Genomic DNA, 14228 nt, shown 5'->3' with positions numbered 1-14228 from the left:
ATACATATATATACATATATATATACATATATATATACACACACACACATAAATACTGACATTTCTGCTGAAAAAATATCAGTACCAGACTTATGGATGAAGAGGGCCACTGCTGGAAATATTAGGAGCGTAAGGGGGGCTCATCTTGGAAAACACAAGGAGGAAATACTCTGACACAAAGCAGAAGCCTGTAGGTCTGTAATCTATTTAACACAGACAGCATTCAGAAAGCCTGGTAGCTCTATGTAATGGAGAAAGCGGAGCCTAATGTCCTTACCAGGTGACTGTAGCCAAGGCCTCCCTCGGGGGGACGAGGACTGGTGCCTCTCTTCACCCTCTGTTGCTCGCTCTTGGCTGGCCAGGTGGGGAACATGGAAGGGTCGATGGGGAGCGGCGTCTCTCTGAAGTACTCATGCTTGAGAGCCTCGTCTGATATAATCCTCTTACTGGGACAGTAGGTGAGGAATCTGGAAAACCATCAACAATTGGGTTTATATAGATATGCTTCACTGATGTTTCAGTAAATGAGCAGAGGCACCCAGGCAGTTATGGCTAGACTAAGGATTAAATTCAGTTTAATTTCATTTTGTTAAAGAGGTAACCTGGCGCCACAGCCCCTGGTCTCACCTCAGATTCCTTGTGTGATTCAAACGGGTCTGGCATTTAGCTCATTGAGGGCTGTTTTCCCCCCATTTGGAAAACCAATCAGGGCTTTGTAGGCAGGATTAACTATGCAGGAATCATCTTTCTGTGCCACAGCCAAAAAAACAGCAACAATAGATGGCTAATAGATGACGTGGTTTAATGAGACCCAAGGCCCATAATCTAGATCACTTAACTCTTGTGTGTCAGCGAAAAGCTGAGCTGATTAAAGTTTGATGCTTTCAACTCATGTGCACAACTAGGTACAAAGTAGAGAAATGGGGACTGCAAATCAACCAGTCAAGCTTCGAGGTGGTTTTGAGATGGAAATAATTGATGTACAAAATCCATTGACAATGGAGATACGTCGAAAGAATATGAATACAGAGGTAAGACTTTATTACATATAGTCACACAAGACGTAGATCTGATCATAAAAAAGGTCAAAGTTTCCACAAGGAATTAATTATATATCACTGGGGTCAAAACTGGAAAAAATCTGTTTACTTTAGCAAGAAAATTTATCTCCGTTTTCATTCAAAGACTTCTGTCAACCGTTCAACTATGAAGACAAACACTGGATGTGTGTTGAAATCTTTGTATTTAAACTATGTGATTTGCTTTCCCCAAGTATGAGCCTCCTTATCTTGAGTCTTAGGATCCAGCTTGTTTTAACTTGAGCAATATTTGAGCAGTCCTATTTGCACCTCTGTCACATGGTTTTGGAAAACAGTGACTTAATGGAAAAGTAGCAGAATTATGAGTCTTTACATTGAGGATTTATATCAGAAAGTCTCAATCCAACACTCTGAGCACAGCCAGTTCAGCGATCATATGGGTGCTGAGATATCTGCACAGGCTTTTAACATTTTCTGACACAGGGTGGTGTGATATTCCAGACAGCTCTGTGACGTCTAGCTGCCAAACTACACCTACAAATACATTCTCTGCCGCTCTGAAGCTTTTCCAAACACAACCTCTCTTCACGTTGACCTGCTGCGGTGTGAATGTGTCCCTGGGTAAAATGCTTTTTGGGAGTTTTCTTTCAGCAGCAGTGGATTTCAACTGAACTGCGATCCTTCACACCGGCACAGTGGACAATGTTATCCGCTGCAGCTGCGAGCAAACTGACCAGAAGGATTTTGTCATTACAGGAGTGGACAAAAGACTCAGTGGGTCAGTAAAGATCCTGGGCTAAGAACTGAAAAACGCCCGCTTGCAGCTGCAAAACCACGCTGAGGTGTGGAATTTGCATGAAGAAAGAAAAAAAAAAAACTCTTTTCCTCTGTGTATGAAAAGGATTTTTTTGTATAAAATGTGCTCTCCAAAACATTTTCGTGTAGTTTGGAGCATGAAATTGAATGTCGGCTGAACTGGGCTCCTGCTGAGGTATGTTGATGGATTAGCAATACGCTACTGCTGCTGTCATGTTTTGTATGGATTTGCCAGAAATACAGGCTGAATAACGATGGGAACAGCAGCAGAATCTGACAGGGTGAAACTTTTTTTTTTTTTTTTTTTGTTAAAGCGAGGTTCATTTCCACTGTAAGAGTCATGATTATTATAAGCTACATCTTTCATTATTGTATGTTATCAATGTCTACCATTAACACTGAAAAGACCATCAGCAAATGGAAACAACAAAACTACGGAATATTTAAGATCTAATTATACACATTTGAGCATTAAGATATTAAAATAGAATCAAACATCTGCAATGAAACTATTTTATCATTTTCTTCTGCAATGTAAACTAATGGCATTTTTTCATTAACTTTTGGGGTTTTAATTGTTGGTTTACCTGATACTAACATACTTATTTTAGCTACCATCTCACCCGTGGTATCAAAGCTGTAAGTTCAAAATGAAAACAGTTCCAACAGCTGACTGGATAAAGCCCATCAGAAATTGTGACAAGATATGCACCAGGACGAATAAATAATAATAATAATGTATATAAAATAAAAAATCTAAGTAACCAGCACCAGATATTTCACTGTCTTAACCCTTTAAAGCCCAACCTAAGAAAAACTGAAAGGAAAAGAAAAAGCTAAAGTCTTTATTTGACACTTTACCAAAACGTAAAAAAAAAAAAAAAAAAAAGGTAACTTTTTTTGTATTATTTTTTGTAGTCTTCTGCTTCATGGTGTCCCGGGGAAGGGACACAATAATCAGACTGTGTTAAACAGGATTTTGAATGTTTCTACCATAAAGTGATGCAAAAGGTGTCAGAAACTGTATGTATCAAATATGACGTTATAGGATTAAAATGTGTCTTTCAACAGTATTGGAAGCTTTTAAATCAATGTCAAGGATCGGACCAAGAGGTGTAAACTATTCTCAGTTGGGATGCCAACAAATGGAGGGAAGTGAAATGCTGAAATGAGAAATTTTTTTTTAAGATGTCTACACTCAAAGCAGAACACAAAATGAAGGAAGTTTCCATCAGTGTTGAGACAGGTATATATAAGATAAAAGATTAAGTAATTTTAGAAGCATCCAACATAGCAAGGGACAGCATTGGGGACCGTGAGTTTTTTTCTCCTAACATCTACGGCATTTCACTTGAAAACACTGCTTTATTTCCTCGGCAGCATCCCGTCTCCGTACTACAAAGCATGTGGTGACTTTTCAGCTTGTGTGGAAATAACAACTGGAACCAAGTGGTGTATAAACATTGTCACATTAATTTTTTCAGATTGTCGCAGCAGCTGGACACCAGATTAAACCAGACTGACTGAGATACAATGTTTTAAGTTTACGTGTGAAATATGACAGACTTTAAGAAACCTACTTGTTCATGAGGTCAAATCCTTGGTCCGAGAGCAGCGCTCCGAAACGCTTCCGCAGGTTGTTGTAAGGATACTCTGTGAAAGTCATTTTCTTCACAGCAGGCAGCTCACTGTAGCCAGGCCAAATCTTCTCGCTAGGTGACCCCAGATCCTACGGTCATCACAAACTAGTCAGCTGCCATACATTCAGTGCAAGAAGATATGTGTGATATGATCCAGACCGGTCCGATATGTGCCAGACCGGTCCGATACAGATGCTGTTACATTAACTGATTGATTTTTATCAAAACATCACTAGAGAAGTTAATCAAATCCGTCCACATAGCTGTGATGTTTCTGTGGATCAACCAACTCGAGTAAGCTGTGCAGTTTCACATTAACCCCATCAGGTGTCTAACAACAGCTCCACCCTGTGATGAACTACAAAACTGCTTCCTAGACACCACATTCAACTTACAGGCTGTAAACAGAAGAGTTTTCCTCTTTATTGATATGATTTAGTTTATTTCTTACCAGCAAATCACATTTACCTTGAAAATCTTGTTAATTTGGTCAATTTCGGATTTTCCAGGGAAAAGAGGTTTCTGGGTGAGAAGCTCGCCAAATATGCAACCCACAGACCACATGTCCACAGCTGTGGAGTACTCCTGCGGAGAGAAGAACAAACACAGTGGTAGTCCGCAGAAACATCAACTAGACAGTCTGCTTGGCACGTTTGAGTTTGACATGTGTGTGAAAGTGGATGTGCTTGCTGGATCTCTGTATAAATCATACACTCCACAACTCAAATAGCATTTTGTGGTATTTGGTAACTTGCGAGCCAAATATTTCAAAGATACCGTCTACTACTGGAACTATGTCTCTGCCTGAAACAGACAATCGTGATGGTAATCACCTCTGTGAAAGTTCATCCGCTTAACATTTGCTTCTGCACAGGTATTTCATCTATGTCTTTCTGTTTGGGTCCGTGTCATCACCTAGAACACCTACCTTGGCTCCAAGCAGCAGCTCTGGCGATCGGTACCACAGAGTCACCACGACAGGAGTGTAAGGCTTCAAGGGGGAACCGTACTCTCGTGCCAAACCAAAGTCGCCAATCTACGGGACAGCAAAGATGGAAAAAATATTTTCAGAGACCACAAAATTTTAATTTGTGGCAAAGTTATGTCTAAATGTTAATTACATTCCTCTTAAGATATTTATACTGTGGTTGTTAAATCAAACGATGGTACATTCAATCAACAGAGTACAGTGCAGTCATCTAATATAAAAAAAATCTACACTGAAGTATAAGTCATCTTTTGTCATGTCATCTTGCATAACGTTAACACTAAAAAGCAGGGAAAAAAGCTAGATTTATGTTTGCACTGATGAGTCTTCCATATAATCTTTGAAGGTCATGCTATAATTGATATAATGAACACATTCTTTGTGCTTCTTTCAGCTTTTTAATGTTCCCAGACAATTATTTGACTTTAAAAGAAACACTTGTCTGCCATTCATGTTAGAGTTGGGTTATTTAATTTCAGCACTCTTGGAAAAACAACTTTAACCCATATAGGCCCAATCCATAAAAAAAATGTTAAAATAAGTACATTTTCTAAAATATGAAGTCATTATTTATCCCTTTAACAAAATGTAAAATAAAAGAGTAGCACAATTGTTTTGGGATATTTACCATTTATTACCATGTGATAGTTCAACATTTTTATGATGTAATGTTCTGTTTGCTGGTGTCCATTAAAAGGAAAAAGACAAGAATCAGAGAGTTTTACTGGATTTTAGGCAATATTTGTCCAGTAAAGTGATGCCAAACGACTCAGAAACTGTATATAATATATACAGTTTAACCCATATCTTATGGGTTAAACCAGGTTTATTCCTCAACAGTCACATGGTGGAAATAAAATGTTACTTTGGTTTAACTCAAAAACCCCAAGAGAGGCTGAAGCAAAGCAAAGATTTTTTATGTTACAGGCCTTGATGAGCAGTGCAGTTCTAGCATACCTTGAGGATGCCCTTATGGCTCAGCAGAAGATTGGATGTCTTCAGATCACGATGAAGAATCCAGTTGTCATGAAGATGTCGGACTCCTCGAAGAAGCTGAATCATCAGAGTCTTTACTTCTCCTAAAATAAAAAATAAAAAGTTCCATACTTAATGTGAGTTTTTTTAGATGTTTTCACACTTCAAAACATGTCATACTTAAAGGAAACACATTAACTTTTTCGCACAATGATACACTTTCCCATGGTCTTAATGAACTGTATGCGACATGCTGGTCCAGTTAAAGCTGAGGTAAGTAATCTTGCTCAGAGACTTTTTTTTTTTTTTTTTTTTTTTTAACTCTGGGTGAAGTGGTTCCTCGTCCTGATAGTAGTCTATACATTTTGTAATCATGAATAATAAGAAATATAGTTAGACCCCTCAATTTACTGTAAATCTGTAAAAACTCTGACCAATCAGAACGTTCAGGCCGAATTGAAATTTCATTTCTTATATTTTGTAAGCTTCTTCTCCCCCCTCCCCTTCCACAGAGCACACCTGATAGCCACACCCTGCATATAAACAGCATGTTAGGATGAAAATACAAAGTAGTGAAGAAAAAAATCGGAAGGCAAACATAGCTAAGAAAATGCTGGAAGGATTTGCCTCCTCCTGCTAAACAGCCAAGAAAGAGAAAATAGTTGGCAGAAAAAACTGCGAACTAGAAAAGCACTCAGAGCGCAAACCTCCGCCATGGCCTTTAAAAAAATTCCTGGATCCAAATGGTGATCCCGTTGACCGCCAAAATTAAATCAGTTCTTTCTTTTCACATTTCCAAAAACTCCAAAAAATTCAAATAAAATCCGTCCATAACTTTTTGAGTGATCTTCAACACAAACCGACAAACGGATAAACGACGACAAAAACATAACCTCCTTGGTGGGGGTAAGAAAAAAGCCTCGGATCACGCAAGGAGCAAAACCAGAGGGGGAGGAGCCAAGACAGGGTGATACTTTCACATCTTGCTAGCTCCCCAACATTACCTACCCCAGCTTTAACTTAACCCATAGATACAGGATGTCCTGTGGGCGGTTCATGACAAATAAATATGTATTTTACCCAGAATCCCTTGCAAATATCCACACGTCATACACTAATGGAAAGCAAGATTTCTTGAGATTTATTTAATGTATGCCATTCCTGGCAACATTTACTATTGTAGATTCTTGGACTGTGACGATATGCTTTCGTCCAAATTCGATTCGATTCTGATTTTTTATGTGCTGATTCAATTCAAATTGCGATCTCATAATTCTTCGATAATGCTGATTTTTGTAGATTAAAAACAACAACAAAAAAATAATGTACAAAACTTTTTTTTTGCTTTTCATTTTTCTTGATTTCACTTAGGAAAAAACAACACAGTAGCCAGACCATCACTGCTGCTATAAAGCCCAAGAAGTCAAAGGATCAATAAAAACAATGAAAATGATGAATGAAAAGGAAATGAAATATTTTACAATAGATTTTTTTTAAAAACAAAATCGATTTTAAAATTGTGAAGTAAAACATTGTGATATTTGATTTTATGATTCGATTTTCCCACCCCTAGTAGATTCAGTAAACACTTATTTCAGATCAGTTGCAAATACTATTTATGTTTGAAGCCATACTGTACTCCAGAAGTAGAAGATACTAAAACAGAAGAGGTCCAGCTGCATCTGGACTAGGTACTTTCTCGGACCCTTACTGGTTAAAGTAGTCCAGTAAACTGTAGATCAACAAGTCTTTTATTGGTGAAACCAGTTTTATGTGAAAATTGCAAGATTTTATGGGGTTGAACCATTATTCAAAGCAGATCTTTTTGCAGGCATTGAGTGAGCAATGACACCATTCTCCTGCTCTTTTCTTCAGGCTGAAATCTGTAGTGTTCAATAACCCTTGGAGCATGTTATTAAAATAGTATAAAGCAAATAGCCTGACAATAGACAAACAATACACCAAATTGACAAAAAAAAAACCCCACAAAACTTCACTCTTGATTCTATTCTCAAATACTTACATTTCTCTCACCCAGAGTTGGACCATAGACAGTTGGTTGGCTACAGAGTACGCTTTAAGCTTAGCCTCATCTCAAGGCCATGGTTGTTAGAAAATGCACCACAGAACCAGGTCAGTTAAGGAACCATAACACCGGGCCTAAACTCAGGACTTCCCTGTCGCTCTACTTTGCTGTTTCTGCATTATTAGCAACTAATAATTTTAACAGTGGCTTATATGGCTAATATTTCACCAGTATTTGTTTTTTGTAGCAGCTGCTGCCAATTCGATACTGATGGTGCATTCATGGCAAATAGGAAAATGAAATATCTATCTTTGTCAAGCTATAAAACATTAAATAAAATGTTAATAAAGCTTTCGCAGCTAATTTATTTTATATTGCTCCTGACAAGATTTGTTGTTAAAAGCAAAAGAAAAAAAGGAGAGTAAAAAAGATTTAACTTCATATTTCTGAGGTACAGTGAATGCAGCATCCTCTGAATTGGCAGCTATGGGGATACAATGACAAAAGAGACTGATACATTTACCCTGAAAGGCTCACCAAAATAAGGGCAAGTAAAATGAAATGAAAAGAAAAAAAAAACTTTCCAAAGGGAAATTAAAATTAAAATTAACAATTAAAATCTCAGGAATTAAAATACTAGTGTAGTTTTAATCGTATCTAACGGCTTCATATTTTGGAATTATAATTCCACAGCAATGACTTTGTTTCAGATTTGGGAGTCCTAAAACAAAATGCTGTGTAATACTATTGTTGTTGAGTTTTTGAGTAGGTAGTGATTTCACACAATAAATATATGTTCTCAAGAAGAGAAAAACTGGCTCCCGCATGTCTCTTGAAATTTAGAGTACATTATTCTTGAGTTGACTGTCTGTTAAAACTGCAGGTTAATTGGAGAAATGTTTGTATCTGACTAGGTTTCTTTTTGACATTCACTTTAATATTTAAGATTGATCATGCAATTATCTTTCTGTGGTGTTGTGAATATGTCAATAGTTTGCATTTGTCAAAGAACTTTTGCATCCTGTTGTCTTGCTTAAATATTAAAAATGATTCATTTAAAAGAAAAACTGAGCACTCAGATATTACCTGGTAGAAAAGGCTGCTTCATGGTTTCCATCAGGCTCTTCAGGTCATGCTCTACGTAGTTCATCACAATGTAAATCTTGTCCATGTTGCTTCCAACAACTATTTCCTGATAATATAGAAGAAAATAACTTCTGTTGCTTTTTCTCAATAAAGAAAATTACGTTGATCTAAAAACAACAACAACAAAAAAAAACTTTGGTTGAGACTGTAAACAAAACAAACTTAGTAAGCTTTTCTCACCCTCACTGTGACGATGTTTGGATGTTGAGCTTTCAGAATTGTATTGATTTCTCTTAAAGATGTGATGGGAAATCCTTCCTTCTCCTTTTCCATTTTCAGCCTTTTCAGGGCAACAATCTCATCTGCAGACAGGATTTTATTAATATTGACTATAAACACAACTGAGAGCCCTAAAGGCAAACGTATTTGCATTTATTTCCTCACCAGTCTTCTTGTCCTTGGCTCTGTACACCACACCATAGGTCCCCTCCTCTATTCGGTTCAGACACTGAAATTCTTCAACACTACGGCAACCCTGAAGATAAAATGTAACTCAGAACCACGCCACACTGACTCACAAAGACCGTACATCTGTTGTGTTGGCCCTTACCTGTAAAGCAGGCAGATATTTGGGCAGCTCCTTCTTCAGTTCCACAGGTGAAATAGGAGGAGAGTCTGGGATGTAATTCTCCTCAGGGGTGGGGGAGCGTGAATGAGTTTGAGAGTGGGGAGTGGGGTCACCTTCTCCAACTTCATCCTCTTCCTCCTCCTCCTCCTCCTCTTCCTCCATGTCTTCACCACTTTCTTCTGAATCGTGGTCAAAACGAGACTCTGGCACTAGAAAGCAAAGATGGAAGTCAGTTCAAATCTTCATAATGTGCGTTTGACAAAAAAGTGGCTAAGTCACAGCTGTGCCACTGACACATCGACTTTTCAAAATGAAAATAAGATTTCAGCGGGCAACCCACTTAGCCTCTGGATCACAGAATAAGCTTCTAACAAACCGGGAGTGAAGTCTTGGGAAACATTACAATAACCTTCAGCAGAATAAGCCCAGATAAAAACCCCTAACCGTACAGAAGATGTAAAATCTTTACAGAAAAAATTTTAATTTATGATTTGTCTCATTTTCCCTGTGATCTCTCACAACTCTTCCTTTTTAAACTGACTCCTAAATCACACTACTATAAATGTAAAGAGGTTTATGTGTTTGTTTATGTAGCTGCGTTCACAGTCATCTAAATCCCTCCCAACTTGATCAGCTGTCAAACACAGAACTGAAAATCTGCGATTTACTAACCAGCAGGTATGTGGTTTCCATTTTCTCTCTGGTCCTCAAAATCTTCCTCCGACTGTTCTTCCTCACTTACATCCTCTGAAAGAAACAAAGCCTCTATGAATGTTGATCGAATGTCCCTGAACTTGACACAACAATAAAACACTCTGAAATGCAGAAAGTTTTACCTGCACTCTGTTCAGACCGTCCTGAACCTGAAACAGACTCCTCTTCCTCCTCCTCACCCTCACTTTGGCTGCTGGATTCCTCTTCTTCTTCATCTTCCCCTTCAGAACCTGATCCTGATGCTAAACAAAGAAAATGTGGTGTCAGAGGAGTATAAAGACAAAGAAATTAATTCAACCACAAAATGGAAACTGTGGTGTTAGCAGAAGACTGAAGAGAGATGCAGCCAAATGACAAAAAGAGATGCAAAGATTAATTTGTATTTTCACAGATCCACTACTAAATAAGGTAATGGTGTAGAGCTGCTCTTTTCTAATGCATAAAGCACTACTTTAAAAAAAAACATGTTATCATAAGGAAAAAATATTATACTTAAGTGTTTATTGCTCGAGTAAACACTTTATTACTGATCTGTTGTAATTTTCCAGCATGATTTTCAAGCTGTCTATAGATTACTCATAGTCCAGTCACATGATTCCTTACCCACTGATGATTCTGCAGTGCTAGTCTTCCTTTCAGTGTCACTGATGTCCTGAAGGTCTGCAAGCAGGTCTTTGATTTCTGGCTTCTCCTCTTTTAATGCTAATAAAAAAAAAAAAAACGTAAAAAGAAAAAACATGATATATATTTAGTGTGAGCTGCACTGAAATCCGAGTAATCCTTTGTTAAGGGGCACACAAATATGACACTAAACTCACGCGCAACTTTCCATGGTTCACTGTGCTCAGACCTGTCCCGGGGAACACGAGTGGGACTACGACTACGGTGGCTTTGCTTCGGCTTGTCATCATACTCGTCAGGTAGCATTCGATGGTGAGACGCCACTTTGAATGGGGGGAAAAAAAAACTATGATGAAGTATTGCTAAAGGTTTATTCCAACTTTTACAGACTGACAACAGGACATTTTTTCTTGTATTATTCTATTTTACCAACATGACAGTTAATAAACTGTTCTCGTAGCTCCTTATCATAAACATTGATTGTGAATGTTGGGAAAAATCAAAACAAACAAATAACACCTATTGACCACAAAGTTAGGTACTGACCTTCCCGCCTTCTACGACGCTCTTCAGCTCTTCTCTCCCGATCCTTCATCTCCCATTGCTCTTTCTGCTGCTCACGGAGCTTTCTGTCCCGTTCACGTTGGCGCTCCAGCTGCTCCAGTCGATCCCTGTCGTTTAAAACAAGGACACTACAGTTCAATAAACATCTGTTCATTTGTTTACAGAACCAGACTTTACTTTAAAAGCGCTAAAGGGAATAAAGTTATATAGCTTCCCATCCTTTCCAAATGTATCTAATGACTTCAGATGGATTTAAAACAAGTACACGTTCACCTACAGTAAAACTGGGAAAAAGAAAGGAAAATATATTAACTATGTTTAATGATGCTAACAGGATTTAATATCCCAGCATTATAAATAAAATAGTCAAAGTATACATATGACATCTCAAATATAGCAGCGTCAGTCTTGGCATTCACATTTTGTCATATTTGTCCTGCTTGTTTTACTCCACATGAGATTTATTCTTTTCCTGAGCTGGTGCTAACCTCTCTCTGCGTGAATGCGCTATGGCCTGTTCCCTTCGTTTCTGCCTTTCCCGATCTCTCCGAGCTTTGTCTTCTTCCCACTGGCGCTTCCTCCGATCACTTTCTCGCTCTTTTTCTTTATCTTTGGGTCGTACATGCTTCCCACCTGTTTTTGTGAAAAATGAACACAAAATTAACATTATTCTAAGCGAATCTGAAATAAACTCTCAGAAACATGTATTTCAATGTAAGTCATATTTGTAATAATCCAGTTAAAGAGCACTCCCTGACCTCCTTCCGCGGAGTGACTGCGATGGCGTCTTTTATCTTTTCTCTTCTCCTCTTTCCTATGGTGAGATTTGTCTTTCCTTGCAACCTGCTGTGGAGGCTTGATTGCTAGTGATTCATCTTCTTCCCCTCTAACAGAAATATAAAGAAAACACTATAAAATTTGTACATAGCCATTAATGAAGCTAAACCTTCTTCTTAATTGGTAATTGCACTGTTACAAAATGTAAACTCCAATTTTAAGTACCTGTCCTCTGTCGAGTCCTCCCGTGTATACGGGGAATTACGAATTGTTATTTCCATCCTTTGATCTCGTAGTTCTCCTTCCTCCGGAGTGTCTCGTTTGGCTTCCCGATCATCCGCCTGTGAAACAAGGCCCTGTGGGAACTGCGCAAAACAAGGAGAGCAAAATTTGTGGTTAAAGCCAGAAACTGTGATATTTGTTTGAATAATTACTAAAAAGCAACAACATGTTTATGGTTATTCCATTCTAGCTAGTTTCTTGCCAAAAAAAACTAAACTACACGAAGAGCTAATTGTTCTAACCAGAACTACTACTTCTTGCAAAAGCCACAGAGAAAACCATTTAATAAATACACTGACAAACACACAAAACACACATAAAAAACTATTACAAAAACAAAAATTATTTATAATATCATTGACATATAATATCATCATCAATAATATTACAATATTAGCATTCATTAGGTAAAAATAAATTACTTGTCTTGAAGATACTTTACATTTTTCTGGCGCTTAGGATCTGTTCTCTCTTCTAATTCTCTTCTGCGTTTTTTCTCTAGTAGGATTTCGTCAAGAGTTTTTACTTTCCAGGTCTCTTTTTCGTCCCCCATCAGCGTCCACTCTCCACCGCCTGCTTCACACAACCAAGATACAGAAGGGAACACACAAAGGTTCATGAGAGTACAATAGTTAAGATTGCCTTGATTTCAGCCATGAACACAGCAGAAAACAAAGATCTGCTGTAGTTGCATGCTTTTTAAAAGACCTGAAAATAATCATCATTTATTTGGACACCATATTTGTATAATAGTATTACTACTAGAGCTGCACAATATATTGTTTGAGCATTGTCATTACAGTGAACACATGTGCAATCTTTGTAATGCAGGTCTTACAATGTAAAAAGCAAATTAACTTGATGATCTAATCAATTTGAAGGGCACCTGACCTACAGGTTTGTGTCCTGTGTGGTAAAACACAATTCAAGTTTGCACATAATGGAACAATACATGTATTCATGACCTAGCACAATAAAAGGAAGCAGTAAAAGATCAAAAGAACAAGTCTCAAATACAGACAAAACTCATACCTGTAACATTAACAAAAAGGTAGGACCAATGGAGGTTAATTGTCAACAAGACGAGATGAATGCAGCATAACTGCAGCTTAATGATAGTATTTATTCAATCATCTTTAACCACATTGATAAATTAGGTTGCAAAGCCAAATAAATGAGTCTCAATATACTTAATTTTAAATAATTTGCTATTTTCACTGTAATATATCATTTAAACAGCGTATAACATTAACCTGTTGCAATTACAACATTTACGTTAAGCAGTCGGGCAAATTCCACAAAAGTGACTCAAACTTTTTCAGCAGTCACATTTACCGCAAATAGTTCAGTGTATTCATAAATATAGGTTTCAAGTAAAGGTACTGTCTGTTGTGTTTGCCGTCCATTAATTTACACGGCGGCGCCATCACAGCAAAGGTTTAGTTGGAACCTAAGTCAGATAAATACAGACTGAAGTCCAGCAGAACCAGTTTAAAGATTGTAATGGTGCATAAATATAATCACAAGTGGCGAACTTGTAGAAAAGCTTCTTACTTGTAAACCAGCCATGAGCTGTGCTTCAATTCAATGATACCAACACGTTAGCTAGCAAATGTTAGCAACAATTAGCATTGGTTTCCGTCACTAAACAACTTCTGTAGCCAAGCGTGTAAATCTGAGCAGAACAAAATGACACAGTCAAATCAGTTAGAAACGATGGGTTTTAAAATGGTATATATAACTCCATTAACAAGCCTAAAATCAAAGAATGACCCTATTAGTTCACGGACAGATGAAATGCTAAACAAACCTGAGTTACGCGCAGTGGTTTTCTAGATCACCGGAAGTTCAACGCGTTCGCAACGTTTGTAAAACTCCGGTGTGAAACAACGATTTCCTGTATAATATAATATAATATAATATAATATAATATAATATAATATAATATAATATAATATAATATAATATAATATAATATAATATAATATAATATAATATAATATAATATAATATATATAATATAATATAATATAATATAATATAATATAATATAATATAATATAATATAATA

The 14228-nt window shown here is 37.3% G+C and overlaps 1 protein-coding gene across 4 annotated transcripts in view; it reads right to left on the bottom strand.

The window, feature by feature from the left end:
• Positions 1 to 14001, bottom strand: part of cdk11b (cyclin dependent kinase 11B) — a 17092-nt gene extending 3091 nt beyond the window's left edge. Inside the window, exons 1-19 of one of the 4 annotated variants that reach the window (XM_079239198.1) lie at positions 13968 to 14001; positions 12600 to 12730; positions 12101 to 12240; positions 11857 to 11984; positions 11587 to 11731; positions 11081 to 11226; positions 10732 to 10857; positions 10517 to 10615; positions 10036 to 10155; positions 9872 to 9946; positions 9182 to 9408; positions 9016 to 9106; positions 8812 to 8933; positions 8572 to 8677; positions 5442 to 5563; positions 4425 to 4532; positions 3965 to 4081; positions 3437 to 3585; positions 278 to 467 (exon numbers count right to left, since the gene is read on the bottom strand). In XM_079239198.1, coding sequence (XP_079095324.1) covers positions 278 to 467; positions 3437 to 3585; positions 3965 to 4081; positions 4425 to 4532; positions 5442 to 5563; positions 8572 to 8677; positions 8812 to 8933; positions 9016 to 9106; positions 9182 to 9408; positions 9872 to 9946; positions 10036 to 10155; positions 10517 to 10615; positions 10732 to 10857; positions 11081 to 11226; positions 11587 to 11731; positions 11857 to 11984; positions 12101 to 12240; positions 12600 to 12710 — 2322 coding nt within the window. In that variant the 5' untranslated portion in view covers positions 12711 to 12730; positions 13968 to 14001. Of the gene's footprint in view, positions 1 to 277; positions 468 to 3436; positions 3586 to 3964; positions 4082 to 4424; positions 4533 to 5441; positions 5564 to 8571; positions 8678 to 8811; positions 8934 to 9015; positions 9107 to 9181; positions 9409 to 9871; positions 9947 to 10035; positions 10156 to 10516; positions 10616 to 10731; positions 10858 to 11080; positions 11227 to 11586; positions 11732 to 11856; positions 11985 to 12100; positions 12241 to 12579; positions 12734 to 13711; positions 13813 to 13967 lie in introns of those variants that run through there. The other 3 variants (XM_079239200.1, XM_079239199.1, XM_079239201.1) reach the window with 3 other exon arrangements.
• Between the last annotated feature and the right edge of the window lie 227 nt (positions 14002 to 14228).

The sequence above is a fragment of the Telmatherina bonti genome, assembly GCF_933228915.1.
Source record: "Telmatherina bonti genome assembly, chromosome: 4".
Taxonomy (NCBI): domain Eukaryota; kingdom Metazoa; phylum Chordata; class Actinopteri; order Atheriniformes; family Telmatherinidae; genus Telmatherina; species Telmatherina bonti.
This window is presented reverse-complemented; position numbering and strand designations above follow the sequence as displayed.